The 24,049-nt window shown below is 55.6% G+C and overlaps 1 protein-coding gene across 2 annotated transcripts in view; it reads right to left on the bottom strand.

Annotated features, from left to right (window-relative positions):
* PDPK1 (3-phosphoinositide dependent protein kinase 1) overlaps positions 1–24,049 on the bottom strand; it is an 88,121-nt gene that overhangs the window by 13,691 nt on the left and 50,381 nt on the right. For both annotated transcript variants that reach the window (XM_051836225.3, XM_089321418.1), the window contains 5 exons: positions 15,120–15,195; positions 10,669–10,737; positions 10,386–10,482; positions 8,171–8,344; positions 2,372–2,589 (listed from right to left, as the gene is read on the bottom strand). In XM_051836225.3, coding sequence (XP_051692185.2) covers positions 2,372–2,589; positions 8,171–8,344; positions 10,386–10,482; positions 10,669–10,737; positions 15,120–15,195 — 634 coding nt within the window. The remainder of the gene's footprint in view (positions 1–2,371; positions 2,590–8,170; positions 8,345–10,385; positions 10,483–10,668; positions 10,738–15,119; positions 15,196–24,049) is intronic.

Consider the following 24,049-nt stretch of genomic DNA (forward strand, 5'->3'; position numbering starts at 1 on the left):
GAGCCACAGCTCAGCACTGTCACACACACTCCTGACTGGGTCTCATCGTAGAAGCGTGTCCTGACTGGATCTCATCGTAGAAGCGTGTCCTGACTGGGTCCCATCGTAGAAGCGTGTCCTGACTGGGTCCCATCGTAGAAGCGTGTCCTGACTGGGTCCCATCGTAGAAGCGTGTCCTGACTGGGTCCCATCGTAGAAGCGTGTCCTGACTGGGTCCCATCGTAGAAGCGTGTTCTGACTGGGTCCCATCGTAGAAGCGTGTCCTGACTGGGTCCCATCGCAGAAGCGTGTCCTGACTGGATGCCCACGTTCTCTGCCCACTCAGCACCAGTGCAGGCCAGAGAGGCACTGGTGCCTTCAGAAGGGCTGCAGCCCCACACTAGACTGACAGCTGCCCCACTGTGCACACGGCCCCGGAAGCTGCGCCCCGCACTGCTCCATCTGTTTTGACCAAAATCCTTTCTTCCTGCTCAGTATGTACTCACATTAGGAAACATAAGTTCAAGGACAAACAAACTCCCAGAATCGTAAAATAATGCTCACTTTTTCTTTTTTTTTTTTTTTTTTTTTTTGACAGGCAGAGTGGACAGTGAGAGAGAGAGACAGAGAGAAAGGTCTTCCTTTGCCGTTGGTTCACCCTCCAACGGCCGCCGCGGCCGGCGCGCTGCGGCCGGCGCACCGCGCTGATCCGATGGCAGGAGCCAGGAGCCAGGTGCTTTTCCTGGTCTCCCATGGGGTGCAGGGCCCAAGCACCTGGGCCATCCTCCACTGCACTCCCTGGCCACAGCAGAGGGCTGGCCTGGAAGAGGGGCAACCGGGACAGAATCCGGCGCCCCGACCGGGACTAGAACCCGGTGTGCCGGCGCCGCTAGGCGGAGGATTAGCCTACTGAGCCGCGGCGCCGGCTAATGCTCACTTTTTCTACATGAAATGCTAATCTCCACATGTGACTTCCTTCTCCATCCTCAGCGGGGGCGTAGCTGAGTGCTCATCCCCTCCCCACTAAGTTCCCTGAGTCCTGTGTGTTGTCCCTCCTGCCTTATTCCATCTATACACAGAACCCCAGAACCCTGGTGCTTCCCTGCTACACAGAGGGTGGAAGCACAGAACACACGCAGCTTCAGGCACGAAGGCCGCAGTGGAGACGCCCTCGCCAACTAGCAGAGATGGAAGACCTGCAGCAGGAACAGGGATGGAGTAGGGTGCGCCAGAACCTGCGCCTCCCCAGGAGAAGCGCAGCACACTAAAGAAAACGTCTTCTATACACCTATGTATGTCTCCTAAATTCCATGGAAAGAGGATGTAACACAAGGGGTGGGCACCAGGTCCAGCATTTGCGATGCCCTGTGAAATGCCTCCACCCCTTATTAGAGCACCTGACCCGAGTCCTGGCTCCCAAGTCCAGCTTCCTGCACACCCTGGAAGGCAGCAAGTGGTGGCTGAAGTACTTGGGTTCCTGCCGCTCACAGAGGTGACCCAATGTGAGTGCCGGCCTCCCTGCTTCAGCCTGTCCCAGGCCCAGCTGTTTCAAGCATTCAGGATGTGAACCAGTAGACAGAAGATTGTGCGTGTGTCTATGCCTCTAAAATAGATGATTAATACAAGCAAAATTACACAAATAGCCAACGACCATACAAGATGTCTTCCCAGGAAGGACGAACACGGGGTGAGTGCCGTGACCGCCGGTCGCGCGCCGCAGCGCCTGGGCTTGGATGCTGCCTGAGTCTGAGCCGGCGCCCGCTCACATGTAGCTTGAGAGGCGGCAGCAGCTCCTCAAGCGCGCCGGTCCCTGCCACCCACATCGAGACCCAGCTGCAGCTCCTGGCCCAGCCCCGCCGCTGCAGGCATTTTGGGAGTGAACCAGCAGATGGAAGACCTCTGTCTCTCCACCACTCAATCATTCAAATAATAAACAAAAATGAAAATTTGTAAGAGCCCCTTTTTAGGGCATCAAAACACTGAGGGGCAGCCAAGCCCACCAAGAAACACAGATTCCCGGCACTGCTGGTCCAGATCACCAGCCTTCCTGAGGGGCACGTGCCCAGACACGGGACACCCCAGGGCTGCGGGAGAGGTGAGGTGAAGATGATGACTCCCGGCACAGACCTCAGGGAAGCCCGGTGTCTCCGAGGTGCCAGCAGTGGCTCTGCACGCTCACTGGGAACGCCCAGTCACCTGGTCTGTGAGCGGAGCAGAAAGTTCCCAGAGCCCTCAAGCCCGGGGCCACTGCCCTCAACACCCACTTCCTTCTGGAGCACTGGAGGCAGCGGGGGAAGTGGGAGCAGGGCTGACCCACAGGCACTGGGCTGTCCCACTGTCCCACAGGCCACACCTTCCTAAACAGACTGCTGCTGAGGTCTGGGGGCCTTACCAGGGGTTTCCACCAGCCTGCTTCTCCAGTAACAACTTCTTCTCATCTTCAGAAAACTGCAGGTCCAGTTCAAAAGAATTAGTGTCCAAGTCGTGGATGTACTGCTCTATGTTGCTGCCTGACCTCTGGGGCGGGCCGGCATCTGCTGCGGACAGGGAGTGCGAGGAGGACGACGCCGACACCTGCAAGCAGCCAAACTGGCTCAGGAGGTTGTCATACTGCAGAGAGAGCACAGAGCACCTCGATGTGAGAGAGAGCACAGAGCACCCCGATGTGAGAGAGAGCACAGAGCACCTCAATGTGAGAGAGAGCACAGAGCACCTCGATGTGAGAGAGAGCACAGAGCACCTCGATGTGAGAGAGAGCACAGAGCACCTCGATGTGAGCCACAGGCACACTCCTCCCCCTGCCCCACACTGTGCCTCCACAGGCCACACACACACTCCTCCCCCTGCCCCACACTGTGCCTCCACAGGCCACACACACACTGCTCCCCCTGCCCCACACTGTGCCTCCACAGGCACACACACTCCTCCCCCTGCCCCACACTGTGCCTCCACAGGCCACACACACACTCTCCCCCTGCCCCCACACTGTGCCTCCACAGGCCACACACACACTCCTCCCCCTGCCCCACACTGTGCCTCCACAGGCCACACACACACTCCTCCCCCTGCCCCACACTGTGCCTCCACAGGCACACACACTCCTCCCCCTGCCCCACACTGTGCCTCCACAGGCCACACACACACTGCTCTCCCTGCCCACACACTGTGCCTCCACAGGCCACACACACTCCTCCCACTGCCCCACACTGTGCCTCCACAGGCCACACACACACTCCTCCCCCTGCCCCACACTGTGCCTCCACAGGCCACACACACACTGCTCTCCCTGCCCCCACACTGTGCCTCCACAGGCCACACACACACTCCTCCCCCTGCCCCCACACTGTGCCTCCACAGGCCACACACACACTCCTCCCCCTGCCCACACACTGTGCCTCCACAGGCCACACACACACTCCTCCCACTGCCCCACACTGTGCCTCCACAGGCCACACACACACTCCTCCCCCTGCCCCACACTGTGCCTCCACAGGCCACACACACACTCCTCCCCCTGCCCCACACTGTGCCTCCACAGGCCACACACACACTCCTCCCCCAGCCCCACACTGTGCCTCCACAGGCACACACACTCCTCCCCCTGCCCCACACTGTGCCTCCACAGGCCACACACACACTCCTCCCCCTGCCCCACACTGTGCCTCCACAGGCACACACACTCCTCCCCCTGCCCCACACTGTGCCTCCACAGGCCACACACACACTCCTCCCACTGCCCCACACTGTGCCTCCACAGGCCACACACACACTCCTCCCCCTGCCCCACACTGTGCCTCCACAGGCACACACACTCCTCCCCCTGCCCCACACTGTGCCTCCACAGGCCACACACACACTCCTCCCCCTGCCCCACACTGTGCCTCCACAGGCCACACACACACTCCTCCCCCTGCCCCACACTGTGCCTCCACAGGCCACACACACACTCCTCCCCCTGCCCCACACTGTGCCTCCACAGGCCACACACACACTCCTCCCCCTGCCCCACACTGTGCCTCCACAGGCCACACACACACTCCTCCCCCTGCCCCACACTGTGCCTCCACAGGCCACACACACACTCCTCCCACTGCCCCACACTGTGCCTCCACAGGCCACACACACACTCCTCCCCCTGCCCCACACACTGTGCCTCCACAGGCCACACACACACTCCTCCCCCTGCCCTCACACACCCAGGGTGCTCATGCTATTTCTCCCTGGGGAGGGTGGGGCCGCTCTGACCCCGCTCCTCTGGGTATCTGGCCACCAAACTGAGGCAGGCCTGGGTCCTGCCTAGTCTAGGCCCCTTTCCAGTGGAAAGAGGGGCAAAAGAGGAGCTAAGCTCCAGTTTTCACTCCCAGAGGGGGCCTAGGACCCTCAGTAAGTGTGGCACCAACAGGACAAGAGTAGCATGAGACCTGCCAGTCTTGCAAGTCCTCATGCTGCTCCCATGGAGTGGGACTTGCTAGAGAGAGAAGCGACCAGAGCGTGTCCAATGTGTCAGTGCAGAGGGATGACCACAGCTCAGGCCAGGCCAGCAGGACAATCACACTTGGCATGAGTGAGCTATGGGTCCTGCAGCCCCCGCTCCTGACTCTATGGGAGGCACTACGAATCTTTTTTTTTTTTTTTTTTTTAGACAGGCAGAGTGGACAGTGAGAGAGAGAGACAGAGAGAAAGGTCTTCCTTTTGCCGTTGGTTCACCCTCCAAAGGCCGCCGCGGCCGGAGCACCGTGCTGATCCGAAGCCAGGAACCAGGTGCTTCTCCTGGTCTCCCATGGGGTGCAGGGCCCAAGCACTTGGGCCATCCTCCACTGCACTCCCTGGCCACAGCAGAGAGCTGGCCTGGAAGAGGGGCAACCGGGACAGAATCCGGCGCCCCGACTGGGACTAGAACCCGGGGTGCCGGTACCGCAAGGTGGAGAATTGGCCTATTGAGCCACGGCGCCGGCCAGCACTATGAATCCCAAAGTTATCACCTGTAGTCAAGTTTGAAAAAAGTCTTCCTTCTTATCTCAGCAAAGACCGGACTTGATATGAACACAAGTTGCCTGTTATACTCAAGAAAACTGCAAACCAGCATGGACACAGAAAATGCAATCGCTCAGGGCCAGTGCTGTGGTGCAGCAGGGTAAGCCGCACTGGGTTCGAGTCCCGGCTGCTCCACTTCCGATCCAGCTCCCTGCTGATGCTCCTGGGAAAGCAGTAGAGGGTGCCTGAGTCCTTGAGCCCCTGCACCCACGTGGGAGACCCTGATGGAATTCTCCCTCTCTCTAAGTCACTATGCCTGTCAAATAAGTAAGACAAACCTTAACGAAAAAGAAAATGGAATCTTATAGATGTGCCAGTCACTTTGGGACTGCTGGCAGGCAACAGGGTTGAAGAACCACCAGCACTGACTCCTGGACAGGTGCAGGCCCCAAGCCTGAGCCTTGCCAGAGCCAGGGACAAAGGAGAAGACAAGATGCCACTAGCAAAGGCGGAGATGAGAATACAGTGCACCTGTCCTAGCTGCTGTACTCCAGCAAGGCCAGCCTCACCCATACAGGTCCCCCAACAGCTCACGCTGCCCAGCCCCAGTCTGCTCTACCTTGCTGTTCCCACCGGCAGAAACTCCAGACAGTCCCCAGCCACTCTCTGCTGCCAGAGAGTACTTATGCTCTGCTGGCATAAGACTGTCTGCACAGGCCCTGGCTTGCAAAGCCACCGAAGTGGCTGTCACTACTGTCTCCATTTCTAACACGGGGAAACTGAGGCTGAGAAATTGGCCCAAGGTCACATCCCATCAGTCAGTGCTAACTTCAGGACCACGCAGGGCCACCTCCCTCCCTCACAGCCATAGCCACTGTCCTGCTAACCACCCCTCCACCTGGAAAGCTCCCTGCACTCTGTCCTGCTCCTTGTGCCCTCCCTCAGTGGCACTCAGGTCACACCAAGGCCAGGCGGGGTGTGGGTCTGACGGAGCCCGAGGCTGGAGCAAGGTTTCCACAGTGCAGAGAGGAAACATTCCATTCTCCTAGACCAACACTGACCCTTCCCCCAAGGCGCTCCAGCCCGAGTCCAGGGACAGATGCCACACTAGTAGTGAGCACACACTCAGCACACCGGGAGACACAGAAGTGCCTGCTTTCCTCACACTCACCTGCTAGGCCAAGCTCCTTCCTGCTGCAGAGGGCACGGTCAACCCCTCCCACGCAGCGAGACACTTTCCAAGGTGGCATCTTCTGCCAGCCTGTCTCGATGAGAAGTCTGCTACACGGAGCTCTCTGCCCAGAGATTTTCCACCGTGCCCACACGCTGAGCACAAACCACCTAACTAACAGCAAGCCAGCAACATGGGGAGTCTGATTCCAGAGGGCGACTGAAGTCAGTGAGGCCAGGCGTTTAGACAAGCCTGCAGGGAGGCTCGGCGTGGGTGGGAGTCTGCGAATTCCCACACACTTGCTCCACAAAGACAGACTCCCAGCCCCTGAGCCCACTGCGCTCTCTCAGAGCTCAGCTGCAGAGTGACTAGGTACAGGGCACGGAACCCAAAGACCAAGATGCACCTGCCAGTCCCAGTGACCCTTTTGCAGGGATGACAAGATCCAGTGGGGCCCACAGGCTCCAGCTGCCGTATAAGGGTAACATCAGGTGAGCATCAAGATAGCTCCGAGCGGGGAAGATGCTCTCCAGGTCCAGCTCTCTGAGTCTGGACACAAAGGGCACTGTGCACAGAGGACAGAGGCCGTGCCAGACTGCAGGTCGGAGATATAAGAAACCCTGCTCTGGGGCTGGCACCGTGGCACAGTGGGTTAACCCTCCACCTGCGGCGCCAGCATCCCATATGGGCACCAGGTCTAGCCCCAGCTGCTCCTCTTCCAATACAGCTCTCTGCTATGGCCTGGGAAAGCAGTAGAAGATGGCCCAAGTCCTTGGGCCTCTGTGGAGACCTGGAGGAAACACTTGGCTCCTGGCTTCGGATGGGCACAGCTCTGGCCGTTGCAGCCATCTGGGGAGTGAACCAATGGAAGGAAGATCTTTCTGCCTCTCCCTTTCACTGACAAACTCTACCTCTCAAATAAATAAATAAAATCTAAAAAAGAAAAGAACAGAACAGAACAGAAAAGAAAAGAAACCCTATTCTGCAAGAGCTGAAACCAGCAATTTTAGCTTGGCTTTGGCAGATTTTCAAACGCTCTCTAGAATTATTCCATCAGCTACAGTGAACTCCACACACGGCCACACGACCGAAGTCTACCAGAACAGATTCACACTGACGACACACAGTTTCCACAGCACATGTGCTTTGGGGGGCTGCAGTGGAGGACGGAGGAGCGCCAGTGTCCTGGAGTGGTGTGCTTCAGCGCAGGGCCCTACAGGCCTCGGCCCCCTGAGCCTGGAGGTGACGGAGCAGCGGGCGCCCTCCAACATCACGCGTCCAGACGTCCCGAGCAGCAGCACTCTGGGACGCTCTTCGAGAGCTCCGTGGCAGAGGCCGGTGCCGCGGCTCACTAGGCTAATCCTCCACCTGCGGCGCCGGCACACCGGGTTCTAGTCCCAGTCGGGGCGCCGGATTCTGTCCTGGTTGCCCCTCTTCCAGGCCAGCTCTCTGCTGTGGCCAGGGAGTGCAGCGGAGGATGGCCCAAGTGCTTGGGCCCTGCACCCCATGGGAGACCAGGAGAAGCACCTGGCTCCTGCCTTTGGATCAGCGCGGTGCGACAGCCGCAGCGCGCCAGCCACGGCAGCCATTGGAGGGTGAACCAACAGCAAAGGAAGACCTTTCTCTCTGTCTCTCTCTCACTGTCCACTATGCCGGTCAAAAAAAAAGACCAAATGGAGAGCTCCGTGGCGATTGGGAGGATCTCAGGACACACACTGGCAAAGCCCTGAGTAGAGGCAGCCGGCACTGTGCCATGCCCAGCTGTGGGTGCAGGCAATATTCCACTGGCCTGACCCCCGTCCAGCAGCCAGCTTCAGTCCGATCCCCCAGGGTGAAAACTCAGCACACTACCCTCTGCTGAGGGCAGAAGGCTGAACTGACCCTTCAAAGACCGCTGGAAGCTACTGTGTGATACAGCAAGGTGTCTACCCTACCACGGGCTCAGACGCACCCCATTCCCACTGACTGCAGAGACTGGGGGCGGCAGGCAGGCGTCTTGCTCAAACACAACTCCCCACAAGGCTGTGCCCCACAGGAGCCACTTACATTGCCATAGCAGTCCTCGTCATCCTCAGACATGGCCGGTAGGTAGGCCGTGAGCTTCGGAGGCGTCTGCTGGTGCAGATTCTCCCACGTGATGGACTCGAAGAATGGATGAGCTTTGAGAGGGCCATACCCTTCCATCTCTTCACAGCCTAACCGCTTTGTGGCATCTAAAACCTTAAGCAATAGTCAAGACAAAGTCACTATCAGGGTTAAAACGTAATTCTGATTCCCAAATTCCTTTCTGAATAACTCTCTTCAATCTTCACTCTCTCCCAGAGACAGTAGAGCACCATGGCTGTCCCCAAGCCCACCCTGGGGCTCCACATCTCTCTCATCTCCACCCTTTCCTCCCACAGGTAAATACCAACTCAATCTCAAAATACAATGACTAACAGCAAATCAAGCCGAGACTTGAACAGACACTCATATGGGATGCCAGCATCACAGGCGGCAGCTCACCCTGCTACTTCACGATACCAGCCCCTATTCTGCTTAAAATTGACATTGTCACTGTCTCTCCTGTACTCTGTGTTTCAAATAAGTAAATAAATCTTTAAAAAAAAAAAAAAAAAAAAAAGAGGGGTCAGCACTGTGGCATAGTGGGTTAAACCAATGCTTGCACCGTTTGTATGCCATCCTGCTATGTTGGTTCAAATCTCAGCTGCTCCACTTCCAATCCAGCTTCTTGCTAAGACACCCGAGAAGGCAGCAGAAGAGGCCCAAGTGCTTCCTGCCACCCACACGAGAGACCCAGATCAAGTTCCAGCCCTGCTTAGCCGTGGCCCAGCACTGGCGACTGTGGCCATTTGGGGAGTGAACCCAAGATGGAGATCTCTCTCTCCTCTTCTATCTCTCTGTAATTCTTTTTTTTTTTTTTTTTTTTTTTTTTTACAGGCAGAGTGGACTGTGAGAGAGAGAGACAGAGAGAAAGATCTTCCTTTGCCATTGGTTCACCCTCCAATGGCCGGCGCGCTGCGGCTGGTGCACCGCGCTGATCCAAAGCCAGGAGCCAGGTGCTTCTCCTGGTCTCCCATGGGGTGCAGGGCCCAAGCACTTGGGCCATCCTCCACTGCACTCCCAGGCCACAGCAGAGAGCTGGCCTGGAAGAGGGGCAACCGGGACAGAATCCGGCACCCCGACTGGGACTAGAACCCGGTGTGCCGGCGCCGCAGGTCGAGAATTAGCCTGTTGAGCCAGGGCGCGGGCCTCATTTTTTCTTTAAAGATTAATTTTCGTATTTGAAAGAATTACAGAGGCCAGCTCTCTGCTGTGGCCAGGGAGTGCAGTAGAGGATGGCCCAAGTGCTTGGGCTCTGCACCCACATGGGAGACCAGGAGAAGCACCTGGCTCCTGCCTTCGGATCAGCACGGTGTGGCAGCCATTGGAGGGTGAACCAACGGCAAAGGAAGACCTTTCTCTCTCTGTCTCTCTCTCTCTCACTGTCCACTCAGGAAGGAAGGAAGGAAGGAAGGAAGGAAGGAAGGAAGGAAGGAAGGAAGGAAGGAAAGAAAAAATGAGCACTACAGATTAGGCCACCATCCACAATGCAGGTATCCCATACCAGAGTGCCAGTTCGAGTCCCTGCTGCTCTGCTCCTGATCCAGCTCTCTGCTAATCCACCTAAGACGGCAAGGGAAGAAGGCCCAAGTGCTTGAGTCCCTACCACTTGGGAGACGCGGATGGAGTACCTGGCTCCTGGTTTTAGCCCGGCCAGCTCCTCTGGGGAGTGAGCAATGGACAGAAGGCCTCCCTGTCTATTCCTTCTCTCCCTCTGGTTGTCCACTTTCCACGTAAGCGAGTAAGTCTTTGAAAACAAAAACTGACCTCCACAGATCTGGGTCCAGAGCCACTGGCACCTCGATAAACCCCAAGTTACTGGCATCAGTGACTCCAGGTGCCACTTACGATGCTAAGGACCAAGCGCACACAACACAACAATCCATCTTACTGAAGTCAGAAGTCGGGGGGGGGTGCATCATTATAGTCTGTATCCGGGAACTATATTAAATCTGTTAAAGCCTCACCAAAAGTCAAATTCAGAAAAAATAAAGTCAAGAGTCAGAGAGTTGGGAAGTGAAAGGGACTTAGAATTAAACAGAATGCAAGATGGGCCTGTCACAGTCACCACCAATCCTAAAGCACGTTAGTACACAGAGCTGGTGGGGCTCAGGTGTGCCCCGGATCACTCTTCTGGAAGAAAACTCAAAATATTTACCAAAAGTTTTTCCACAAGGTCTCTTGCCTTAGGGAAGAATTTTTCTGGAAAGTCATATTCCAATTTAATGATCTTCTGAAATATAAGATATTCATTTCTGTGAAATTCAAAAAGAAACAGAGCAGTTATTTCGAGCGGAGCCCACACGCCTCACCATGCTGCAAGCACTCTCCCCGGAGCACCCAGCGCCCAGCCACAGCCCACTACTCCAGCAGGGACAGTCAGCACAGCAGTGGCCAGTGCGTGTGCCAGGCCTGGAGCCTGGGGATGGCTATCTCCTTACCCGGCTCGGAACGGTGGTAGTCCTGCCACGAGCTGGTATATTATGCATCCCAGAGCCCAAAGGTCTGAACTTTAAGGTAGGGAAAAAACAGAAAAACGGCATTGGTAACATGTACGCAGCAAGTCAGCTCACGTTCCCTTCCCTCCATCTGCACCCCAAACTGTAGCCTCCAAACTGCTTCCATCCTTTAGGGTCAGCTGGGGACCTGGCCAGGGCTGGTCGTCCACTGCCCTCCAAGTCCCATGGCCTCCAAGGTGTGTGAAAACGTCCATGAAGGTAAAGAGCTGGGCTGCTGCGATCAGGCATGGGATGGGAGGTTACAGACAGGACCTAACGTGGTTTCCAGGGGGAACCTGACAGAACAGCACCTTCCCTTCTGTGGAGGCAGAGGGGGAAGAGAGAGGAATGGGGGAGGGAGAGGCAAAAAGGGGTAGGCGGGTTGGAGGGCGGGCTTGCCCCACCCATAGCAGTTGGAACAGTTCAGACTGAAGTCAGATTCTCTCCTGACCATGCCAGGCTCCCTTCTAGAAGGTGCCAGAGCACCCAGGACGAGGAGGACCACCCTCAGCTGTGTAAAAACCCGCTCCTCCTCTGTAAACACTGCTGTTATCTATTTTAAAATATAACACATTCATCGATTTCTGTGAGTCACTTCCAGAACGTGGCTAGGTATACAGGATTTCCTTTCAGCTGCCGCAGACCCTCACCCACCATCAGTGGCTCTCCCTCTCACACTCACTCACTCCCACTCCCCCTCTTTACCCTCAGTGCCAGGCTCAGAGCACCTGCTGAGAGACAGACATGGCTGAGATGGCTTTATGGGTACATCTGTGCTGTGAGTTTCCCTGCATTCCCGGCCCCTCCCTCTGAGCATCAGGGATTACGCAGGGCTCAGGGGCTGCCAACACAGGTTCTGGAAGATGAATCATAGGGTGTGGGAAAACCACTCCTCAAACAACAAACCGGCACAGTGTCCGGCATCCTGGGGAAGGCTATGCCCTCATTCCGCAGGTCACCAGCACCTGCAAGGCCTGGTAGCAGCTGCAGCAGACTGTGGTGCAGGCCTTGTGGCACAGCAGGTTACGCCACCACCTGCGTCACCACGTCCCATATCGGTTTTGGTTCTAGTCCCGGCTAATGCACACTTCCCACCCAGCTTCCGAGTAATGTATCCTGGGAGGCAGCAGGGATGTGAGGAGTGGACGCCACTCCTGTTTCCATCTCGCTGATAAGGACACAAGCCAAGAGAAAGAGCCTCTGCTCTGGGGTGGGGCGGTGGGTGGCAATGGCGGCCACAGCGTCTCTAGGACTGGGAATTCGGGCAGAAGGGACCTGGGGCAGCCTCCCAGTGCTCCGCATTTCCACCACACACACGTACCAGAGATGATCTCACACGGTAACGGGGGAGAAGTGCGGGAATCACTAGGTGCAGAGCATTCTCTAAGTGCCCAGTCAGAAGCTGTGTCAGCTCTTGAAACTCAGGGTAGCCCCAGCCTTTTCCCAGTATCCAGGCGCCAGGGCAGAGAGCCCTTCTCCCGCAACACCCAGCCTGCTGGCACAGATGCACTGGCACGTGGGGGATAAACGAAAGCTGCTCAGTGTCCAACAGCAAGGAACAATTCAATGAGAGGCGTTGTTGGTGGCACTATGGGTTACGCCAAACCTGCAATGCCGGCATCCCATACTGGAGTGCCAATCTGACTTCCAACTGCTCTGATCTACTCCTTGTTATCGTGTCTGGGAAAGCAGGGAAAGATGTTCCCAGTGCTTAGGCCCCTGCCACCCACAGGGTAGACCCAGACGGAATTCCAGGCTCCAGGCTTCAGGCTTCAGCCTGGCCCAGGCCCAGACGTGTGGGGAGTACATCAGCAGATGAAAGATCTCTTTTTCTTTCTCCTTCCATTTCTCTGTTACTCTGCCTTTCAAATAAATAAATCTTAAAAAAAAGAAAAGAAAATCATATAGCTGATAATCTCAATCACATGGGAAAATATTCATCATATAATGCCAATGGCCAGATTCAAAATCAAAAACTGCATAAAAATTACTTAAAAATACAGAAAATGGAGGGAACAAAATGACCAGAAGCAAATCTACCAAAATGTCTCTAATTGCTGAATGAGTATGGAGATTCATTTTCTAAGAATTCTTTTTTTTTTAAGGTATTTCTTTATTCAAAAGAGTTAGAGGAAGGGGAAGAGACAGATCTCCCATATGCTAGTTCACTCACCAGATGGCCAGTGCTGGGCCAGGCTAAAGCCAGGAAGCACGAGCTTCCTCTGGGTCGCCTGTGTGCGTGGCAGGGCCCCAGCACTTGGGTCACCTTCGGCTGCTTTCCTACGCCATTAGCAGGGAGCTGGATCAGAAGTGGTGTGCCAAGACAAGAACTGGCGTCCACATGGGATGCCGGCATGACAGGTAGCAGCTTGACCCAACACACTGTATACCAGCCAATTATGAAGTCTTGAAAATCAGAAGAAGAAAATGCTCAAGTATCTAAATGAATATCATATGATTAAAAATTAAAAACCAGGGGTCAGCACTGTGATGTGTGGGGTTATACCACGGCCTGCAATGCTGCATCCCACATGACAGCCAGTTCAAGTTCCAGCTGTTCCGCTTCTGATCTTGTTCCTGGCTAGTGGGCTGGCTCTGGGAAGGCAGTGGAAGACTGCCCAAGTGGTTGGGCCCCTGTCAGCCCCAAGGGAGACCCGGACAGAACTCTAGTCTCCTACCTTCACCCAGGCCCAACTCCAGTCATTGCGGCCATTTGGGGAGTGAACCAGCGCTAGAAGATCTGCCTTACCCTGTCTGCCTGCCATTCAAATATCAAAATAAAATAAACATTTAAAAGCCCGGAGACTGCTCAGGCCATCAAGCCCAGCTGTGCATTCTCTGTTGTCCTGCCCCCAGGTCTCTGCCCAGGGCTCCCTGCCCCTGGGTTCTTTTTGAAGCTTTCAGGCGTGAAAACGAGCCACTGTACCCAGAAACACTCTCTCACTCACTCCAAGGTGGCCCATTACACGCGAGGACCTGGCAGAGCAGGATGCTGACAGCATGGGACTCGTGTGGGCCCTGTCAGCTCAGGAGAGGGTGCCCATGGGTCAAGAGGCTGGGTGAAGCAGGCGCAGGACAAGAGCCCAAGTCATCCCTTCTGCCAGGCTCTGTCATCCTGGAGGTGCTCCCCACACCTTTACTTTTTTTTTTTTGATCTATTTATTTAAAAGTCAGAGAGAGAGGGAGAGAGAAACAGAGAGATCCTCCATCTGCTGGTTCACCCTCCAAATTGCCACAGTGGCCAAGACTGGAGCAGGCCAAAGGCAGGAGCTTCATCCGCATCTCCCGTGTGGGTGGCAGGGGCCCAAACACTTGGGCCATCCTCTGTGCTTTCCCAAACACATGGGCAAGGAGCTAGATCAGATGCGGGGCAGCCAGGACATGAACCGGCAGCCAGATGGGATGCTGGCACTGTAGGTGGCAGCTTTACCCCTTAGGCCACAGTGCTGACCCCGGCTCCCCACATTTTTTAATTCCACATCCGAATATCACCTTTTTGTCCCTCTCCTGCATCACATGCACCCAACACAGTCCCTTCTACCTCTCCCCACACCTGGCCATGGACTTAACAAGCTTCCTTCTTGTACTCCTCAGATGCCCCAAGGACTAACCCCTCCTCCAGTCTCCCAACCTCTGATTTCACAAACAGAACCCACTCCTGGGCCAGCACCAGCCCCTGCAACCCCCACCCCAACCCAGCACTTCTGATTTTCTCCACTGGGACCAACACCAAGGCACAGCTGTCTCTCTCCAAGAGCCGCAGACCTAGAGCCTCCCCAGGCCTCCCCAGGGCTGACTCAGCCTTGCCTGACACTCCCCCCTCCCGCCCCCAGGTTCCTCTCCCATTCTGCAGAGCCCATGATGCTGCAGCTGCCACAGCCCTACAGCCCAGCCAATTCTGCCCTGCGACCCATAGCAGGCAGAGGGGCCCAGCTCCGTGCCTACAGCCCAGCCAATTCTGCCCTGCGACCCATAGCAGGCAGAGGGGCCCAGCTCCGTGCCTACAGCCCAGCCAATTCTGCCCTGCGACCCATAGCAGGCAGAGGGGCCCAGCTCCGTGCCTACAGCCCAGCCAATTCTGCCCTGCGACCCATAGCAGGCAGAGGGGCCCAGCTCCGTGCACATGGCAGAAACACTCCTCCCCACTAAAGAAGAGGATCAAATCTGTAACCAACAGGCAACCACCAACCCAGGAAGTATAAAATACAACAATGAAGTAACAAGCATGTGTGTCAGAGGGAAACAGGGTAAAAGCAAAACGCTAACTTCTTACAAAGTATGCATGGCTATTTTAAAAGCCCCCAAAGTTACTCCTTCAAATATTTCTCTCTTATGCAAAAACTCCCGAGGCATGCTGGAGAAGAGAGAGGTTCGTATCGGACGGAGCTGGTTACCTTTTGCAGGCCGACTTCTCCGTGAGCAGCTCTGGAGAGACATACTGCGCCGTTCCCACGAACGAGTTGGCCCTGGCTGAGGAGAGAGGGACAGGTCACGCTCAGAGATGCCCTCCCGGGCCAGCAGAGGGGACAGACGGTCACGCTCAGAGATGCCCTCCCGGACCAGCAGAGCAGCCCGGCGCTGGCTCATCCCACAGACATGGCCTCAACACAGCTGGGCCAGACCTCTCCGCTCAGCTGGTCACCCGCAGTGGTCCCACAGACATGGCCTCAACACAGCTGGGCCAGACCTCTCCGCTCAGCTGGTCACCCGCAGTGGTCCCACAGACATGGCCTCAACACAGCTGGGCCAGACCTCTCCGCTCAGCTGGTCACCCGCAGTGGTCCCACAGACATGGCCTCAACACAGCTGGGCCGGGCCTCTCCGCTCAGTTGGTCACCCACAGTGGCTGCCTCCAAGGGCCTCTGCTCAAGGACACCTGCCTGGCCCTGTGCACTGTGCTCCTCCTTCCTGGCCCTTCCCACCTGTCACGTGCCTGCCGCACAGCTCACCACACTCCCCTATCGTCAGCCAGGATGGAGCAAAGGACAAAGGCGTGTCTGTTAAGACTTGTGCTTCAAAACTCACACTACAGGCCACAGACATACTAGCAACAGCCGCTGGCCAGAGATGACCCTCAGGAACTACAAGCCCACAAAGGGAGCAAGACTCAGGCACCGCACCCAAAAAGTCTCCCCCAGGTATGCTGCCTCCAGTCCTGACTTACGCTACACAAGGGCCCCACAGTTCCCAGGAGACACAAGATTGAGGGCCAAGACCCTCTGGACCCCCTCATCCTTGGACATACCCATGTCAGCCCACGGCCCCAATAAATCTAATACCCATGTCAGCCCACGGCCCCAATAAATCTATCAGCTGCCACACAGCCTGATGGATGGAGCAGCCCAACAGCACAGGCTGCCCAGGCCTCTACACAGCAGCCATGGGCACCCTGTACTGCCTGTCCCGCCTGCTCCCAAGGGTTGGGACGAGGGATGCTCACAAACCCACTGCAAAGACCCAGGCCTGTAAATGCTCCCTTCAGTAAACCATTTTCATGTAAAGACCACCAGTGGACATGGCGCTGTGGGGTAGCAGGTAAAGCTGCCACCTACGATGCCGGCATCCCATATGGGCCCAACTTTTGTCCCAGCTGCTCTACTTCCGATCCAGTTCCCTGTTAATGGTCTGGGAAAAGCAACGGGGGATGGCCCAAGTGTCTGGGCCCCTACCACCCACATGAGAGAACCGAATGAAGCTCATGGCTTTGGCCTGGCCTAGAGCTGGATGTTGCTACCATATGAGGAGTGAACCAGTGGATGGGAAATCTTTTTGTATTCTTTCAAAAATAAATAAATAAATAGGTAGATAGGTAGGTAGACAGACAGACAAATCTTTTTTTTTAAAGGGGGGGGGGGGCATGGCTGCATTTGGAGCTAGTCAGGACCCTGAACGATGCTACCAAAAAGGAGACTCCTGAGAGACAAGAAACCAAACCAAGAACCAAAAACAACTGAAGTCATTCGACCACACAAAGAACCAAAGAAATGCAAATTAAAATATGACAGCCCATCAAACCGGCAATGAGAAAATGAAGAAAACAGTGTAGCAGGGATTGGGGACACAGACGCAGGACTTCTGACAGGGACAGAGAACGGCTGACTTCCAGGGAGCGGCTTTCTCACGATCATCAAGTCACATGCAATGGAGATGCCCTGCCTCAGACACTCCGTTTCCACACAGTGACCCTGGTCCTAAGGGACTAACACAAGACAGTGAGGAGACGACCAGGACAACAGCAGGACACGGTCACCACAACACGGTCCAACAGCACTGCCACTGGTGCTCGCCTGCCTCCAGTGCTGCTCTCTGCTGCTCAGTGACTTTGATGACTTCCATTTTGTAATGGCGTTACTAAAAATTTCTAGAAGTACATTTCCTCTTTTTAGACTTTTCATTTATTTGAAAGAGTTACAGAGAAGCAGAAAGAGAGGGAGAGAGAGGTCTATCATCTGCTGGTTCACTCCCCAGATGGCCACAACAGCCAGAGCTGGGCGATCCAAAGCCAAGAGCCTGGAGCTTCTTCCAGGTCTCCCATGTGAATGCAGGGGCCCAAGGACTTGGACCATCTACTTTTGCTTTACCAGGCCATAGCAGAGAGCTAGATCAGAAGTAGACCAGGGGCTAGCGCCATGGAGCAGTAGGTTAATCCTCCGCCTGTGGCACCGGTATCCCATATGGGTGCGTATCCCATATGGGCGCCGGTACTAGTCCTGGCTGCTCCTCTTCCAGTCCAGCTCTCTGCTATGGCCTGGGAAAGCAGTAGAAGATGGCCCAAGACCTTGGGCCCCTGCACCTGCATGGGAGACCGAAAGGAAGCACCTGGCTCCTGGCTTCAGATCGGCGCAGCTCTGGCCGTTGCAGCCATTTGGGGAGTGAACCAGCAGAATGAAGACCTTTCTCTCTGTCTCTTCCTCTCACTATCTGTAACTCCACCTCTCAAATAAATAAAATCTTAAAAAAAAAAAAAAAAGAACTAGACCAGCTGGGGGGCTGGCACTGTGGAGTAGCAGGTAAAGCTGCCTCCTGCAGTGCCAGCATCCCTTATGGGTGCTGGTTCGAGTCCTGGCTGCTCCACTTCTGATCCAGCTCTCTGCTATGGCCAGGAAAACAGGAGAAGATGACCCAGGTGCTAGGGCCCCTGCACCCACATGGGAGACCCGGAAGAAGCTCCTGGCTCCTGGTGTCAGATCGGCAAAGATCTGGCCATTGCAGCCAATTGGGAAGTGAACAGGCAGATGGAATATCTATCTCTTTCTCTTTTTCAAATAAAATAAATAATATTGGGCCGGCGTCGCGGCTCACTAGGCTAATCCTCCGCCTGCGGCGCCTGCACCCAGGGTTCTAGTCCCGGTTGGGGCACCGGATTCTGTCCCTGTTGCCCCTCTTCCAGTCCAGCTCTCTGCTGTGGCCCGGGAGTGCAGTGGGCCCTGCACCCGCATGGGAGACCAGAAGCACCTGGCTCCTGGCTTAGGATCAGTGTGGTGCACTGGCCGCGGCGGCCATTGGAGGGTGAACCAACGGCAAAGGAAGACCTTTCTGTTTCTCTCTCTCACCGTCCACTCTGCCTGTCAAAAATAATAATAATAATAATAATAATAATAATAATAATATTAAAAAAAAAAAGTAGTAGTAGACCAGCCAGGACTTGAACAGGCACCCATATGGGATGTGGCACTGCAGGCGGTGGCCTTACCTGCTACGCCATGGCAATGGCCCTGAAATACATTTTCATATGGAAAGATGTACAAAGAGTGTTTTTTTGTTGTTTTACTACCTGTTTTTGACAGGTAGAGTTACAGACAGTGAGAGAGAGAGACAGAGAGAAAGGTCTTCCTTCCGTTGGTTCACTCCCCAAATGGCTGCAATGGCTGGAGCTACACCAATCTTAAAACAGGAGCCAGGTGCTTCTTTCTGGTCTCCCATACAGGTGCAGGGCCCAAGAACCTGGACCATCCTCCATTGCACTCCCAGGCCACAGCAGAGAGCTGGACTGGAAGACGAGCAATGAGGACTAGAACCGGCGCCCATATGGGATGCTGGCACCGCAGGTGGAGGACTAACCTGGTGTACCACAGCACTGGCCCCGATACAAAGGGTCTTCAAAAAGTTTATGGAGGGGCAGGCATGTAGCTACCATCTCGGACACAGCTGAGATGCCTGCGGCCCATTCAGGAGCCGGGATTCAGCTTCCTGTTGACGCAGACCCCGCGAGGCTGTGGTGAGGACTCCAGTGACTCGGTCCTCTCACAGGGGAGACCTGAATTGAGCTCCTGGCTCCTGGCTTTGGCCTGGCCCAGCCAACCTTTGTAGTCATTTGGGACGTTAACCAGTGGATGGGAGCTGTATCTCCGCAAAATAAATAAACTTTTTAAGTTCATGGAAAAAGCATTTTATTAAAAAACTACGCATTTCAAAATTGTCCTGCACCAAAGTTAATTTACCTCTCTGTATCATTTTCTCACAAAAATGTGTAGTACTTTCCCGTATTTGCATAACTAACTGAGGCTGTCAAACAATATGCAGAGCCACGTGACACACGGATACTCACACCCACCTCATGTTCGTGCTTGGCCAGGGGCCATGGAGCGTGACGACTGCTGCTGTGGTCTGAGCTCTCCCTCCTCTCAGTGGCTGCCTGCCTGGGCTCCCTCTGCTCACCTCCCCGAAGATGAGCAGTCACCCTCCCATTAGCTACTCTAGAGACAAACGACTCCTCTCGAGTAATGTCCTTGATGCACACAACTAAACACAACCAAGAGGAAAGCAAATATAAAGAAATGAAGGACCAAAGTATTACAGTAATACTGGAGGCACTGGTGACCGGCTCCAGCAGGGCTGGTCTAGGTCACTCTGCAATGGCACTGAGCATGTCAAGCGCCCCCCCCATCACTCTGCAATGGCACTGAGTGTGTCCAAGCACTCCCCCCCCATCACTCTGCAATGGCACTGAGTGTGTCCGTGTGCCCCCCCATCACTCTGCAATGGCACTGAGCGTGTCCAAGTGCCCCCCCATCACTCTGCAATGGCACTGAGTGTGTCCAAGTGCCCCCCCATCACTCTGCAATGGCACAGAGTGTGTCCAAGTGCCCCCCCCATCACTCTGCAATGGCACTGAGCATGTCAAGCGCCCCCCCCCATCACTCTGCAATGGCACTGAGCGTGTCCATGTGCCTCCCCCATCACTCTGCAATGGCACTGAGTGTGTCCAAGCACTCCCCCCCCATCACTCTGCAATGGCACAGAGCGTGTCCAAGTGCCCCCCATCACTCTGCAATGACACTGAGCGTGTCCGTGTGCCCCCCCATCACTCTGCAATGACACAGAGCGTGTCCAAGTGCCCCCCCATCACTCTGCAATGGCACAGAGCGTGTCCAAGTGCCCCCCCATCACTCTGCAATGACACTGAGCGTGTCCGTGTGCCCCCCCCATCACTCTGCAATGACACTGAGCATGTCAAGCGCCCCCCCCCATCACTCTGCAATGGCACTGAGCGTGTCTGTGTGCCCCCCCATCACTCTGCAATAGCACTGAGCACTGTCCAAGTGCCCCCCCATTTCTCTAATGGCCACAGGAGAACCCCAACGCACCTGTGATGGCTCCTGGGGAGATACTTGTTGACAACTCAGTGAAAATCAGCCATTTCCTTTTGTCCAAGGTCACAAATGCCAACTTCCACCTGAGACACCTGTGTTTGGGGCCCCAGACGGTTTAACTGAAAACCACGGACATGACCCAGACCCTCTCCCTGGAAGCCTGGGGATCAGCAGAAGGTCAAACTTCTCCACCCACTGACAGCTCAGGCCCCGAACCATCATTGCCCGCGCTCCTCCAGGCTGCTGCCCAGATGACAGGACTACTCAGAGCTTGGGGTCTCAGGCTGCACTGCTGCCTCCACGCTCAAGGTGGCTGCGGCAGTTTGAACAAGATTTGGCTCCGAGGGGCCAGTCCGTGGCTTAGCAGATAAAGCCGCTGCCTGCAGTGCCGGCATCCCATGTTGGTGCTGGTTTTAGTACCAGCTGCTCCACTTCGAATCCAGCTCTCTGCTACGGCCTGGGAAAGCAGTGGAAGATGGCCCAAGTCCTTGGGCCCTGCACTCGCACGGGAAACCTGGAGGAGGCACCTGGCTCCTGAGCAGCTCAGCTCTGGCCATTGTGGCCAATTTGGGAGTGAACCAGCAGATGGAGGGCTTTCTCTCTCTCTCTCTCTCGACCAATTTGAGCTCACTGCCAATGCAGAGAAATGGGGGGGGGAGTGCTCGGACACACTCAGTGCCATTGTAGAGTGATGGGGGGTCACACGGACACACTCAGTGCCATTGCAGAGTGATGAGGGGGCACACGGACACGCTCTGTGTCATTGCAGAGTGATGGGGGGGCACACGGACACACTCAGTGCCATTGCAGAGTGATGGGGGGGGCACACGGACACACTCAGTGCCATTGCAGAGTGATGGGGGGGAGAGTGCTTGGACACACTCAGTGCCATTGCAGAGTGATGGGGGGGGGCACTTGGACACGCTCAGTGCCATTGCAGAGTGATGGGGGGGGGCACTTGGACACGCTCTGTGCCATTGCAGAGTGATGGGGGGGGCACTTGGACACGCTCTGTGTCATTGCAGAGTGATGGGGGGGCACACGGACACACTCAGTGCCATTGCAGAGTGATGAGGGGGCACACGGACACGCTCTGTGTCATTGCAGAGTGATGGGGGGGCACACGGACACACTCAGTGCCATTGCAGAGTGATGGGGGGGAGAGTGCTTGGACACGCTCAGTGCCATTGCAGAGTGATGGGGGGGGGCACTTGGACACGCTCTGTGCCATTGCAGAGTGATGGGGGGGGGGGGCACTTGGACACGCTCTGTGTCATTGCAGAGTGATGGGGGGGCACATGGACACGCTCAGTGCCATTGCAGAGTGATGGGGGGGGCACTTGGACACGCTCTGTGCCATTGCAGAGTGATGGGGGGGGGCACACGGACACGCTCTGTGTCATTGCAGAGTGATGGGGGGGGGCACTTGGACACGCTCAGTGCCATTGCAGAGTGATGAGGGGGCACACGGACACACTCAGTGCCATTGCAGAGTGATGAGGGGGCACACGGACACGCTCTGTGCCATTGCAGAGTGATGGGGGGGGGAGCGCTTGGACACAGTGCCATTGCAGAGTGATGGGGGGGGCACTTGGACACGCTCTGTGCCATTGCAGAGTGATGGGGGAGTGCTCTCTCTCTCTCTCTCTGACTCTCCTTCTCTTTTTGACTCTTTCAAATAAATAAATAAATCTTTAAAAAAAAATTGGCTACGAAACCTGTTTAGACGGCGAAATCCCAAATTCTCGATAGTCCAAGACAGTGGAAACTGGGGCAGGTGTTGTGACAAAGCAGGTTAAGCCGCCACTTGTGACCCCGCATCACATACCCAAGTGCCAGGTAGAGTCCCAGCTGAACTACTTCTGCTCCAGCGTCCTGCTGATAAACCCAGGAGGCAGCAGTGTTAGCTCAAGTATTTGGACTCCTGCCACTCATGTAGGAGTTCCAGCTCCTGGCTTCAGCCTGATCCAGCATGACTGTTGTGAGCATTTTGTTTTAAAGATTTATTCATTTATTTGAAAGTCAGAGTTACTGAAAGAGAGGAGAAGCAGAGAGAGAGAGAGAGAGAGAGAGAGGTCTTCCATCCTCTGGTTCATTCCCCAATTGGCCACAACGGCTGGAGCTGCGCCGATCCAAAGCCAGGAGCCAGGAGTCTCCTCTGGGTCTCCCATGTGGGTGCAGGGGCCCAATGACTTGGGCCATCCTCCACTGCCTTCCCAGCTATAGCAGAGAGCTGGATCGGAAGCAGAGCAGCCAGGTCTCAAACTGGTACCCATATGGGATGCCAGCACTGCAGGCTGCGGCTTTACCCACTATGCCACAGCGCCAGCCTGTTGTGTGCATTTAAGATCAATGTATGAATTGATCTGTGTGTGTGTGTGTGTGTGTCTATCTATGTCTCTGTTACTCTGCCTTTCAAATAAATAAATCTTTAGAAAGCAAGCGAGAGAGCGCGCAAACAATCCACAAGGTATTGCGGAAGTGTGCCTAAGCAGAGGTCCTTAGCTCCTTGGAGGCACTGCCCTCAGAAGGCAGTCCTGCTGAGGGACCGGTCACAGAACCTGAACTGGGCTCAGCCAAGAGCTCTCTGCTTCCTGGGTTTCCTGTAACCCCTCTTCCACACGCCCTCCACCAAGCCATCCTCCAGCCTCACCATGCGAAGTCCAAACCGACGGGGCCTGCCTACCCATGGACTGTGACCCTCTACAGCTGTGCGCCCAAAGCTTCCATCTTTAGTGAGCAGCTTCTCTGAGACACTTTGGCATAGTGTCAAAAAACTAAACCAGTGGTTCATAGAAACGGCACTGTGTCCTGGATCAAGGACCACCCTGGTATCACCAACCTCATCTGCAAGGTAGCAGCTGAAGACATGACCCTGACTCTCCAGACACTCACGTTCCTCAAGTGTCAAGGGTACAGACTGCCGCGTTACCCCCAGACCCACAGCTGAAGCACAGAATGCACTCCACAACACAGGACTGCCAAGCACACAGGACTTGCGAACCCTGTGCAGTAACTTGCTCAAAGCAGCAGGCGCCTCGAGCAGGACTGGTCCCATGACTGCAAGGTTGGATCACAAAAGTCAATTCATCTGCCGGCGCCGCGGCTCACTAGGCTAATCCTCTGCCTAGCGGCGCCGGCACACCGGGTTCTAGTCCCGGTTGGGGCGCCGGATTCTGTCCCGGTTGCCCCTCTTCCAGGCCAGCCCTCTGCTGTGGCCAGGGAGTGCAGTGGAGGATGGCCCAGGTGCTTGGGCCCTGCACCCCATGGGAGACCAGGAAAAGCACCTGGCTCCTGGCTCCTGCCATCAGATCAGCGCGGTGCGCTGGCCGCAGCGCGCCAGCCGCGGCGGCCATTGGAGGGTGAACCAACGGCAAAGGAAGACCTTTCTCTCTGTCTCTCTCTCTCACTGTCCACTCTGCCTGTAAAAAAAAAAAAAAAAAAAAAAAAAAAGTCAATTCATGGGGGCTGGCGTATGGCAGGTGGGTTAGGCTGCCACCTCCAGTGCCAGCATCCCATATGGGCACTGGTTCGAGTCCCAGCTTCTCCACTTCCCATCCAGCTCCCTGACCATGTTCCTGGGAAAGCAGTGGAGGATGACCCACACAGGATGCACCTATGTGGGAGATCTGGAAAAAGCTCCTGGCTTCAGCTTGGCCTAGCCCTGGCCATTGTGGACATTTGGGGAGTGAAACACTGTATGGAAGACATCCCCCTACCCCCGCCCCGTA

Source organism: Oryctolagus cuniculus, chromosome 19 (assembly GCF_051225735.1).
Source record: "Oryctolagus cuniculus isolate XC-2025 breed Fujian yellow rabbit chromosome 19, ASM5122573v1, whole genome shotgun sequence".
NCBI classification, from domain to species: Eukaryota; Metazoa; Chordata; class Mammalia; order Lagomorpha; family Leporidae; genus Oryctolagus; species Oryctolagus cuniculus.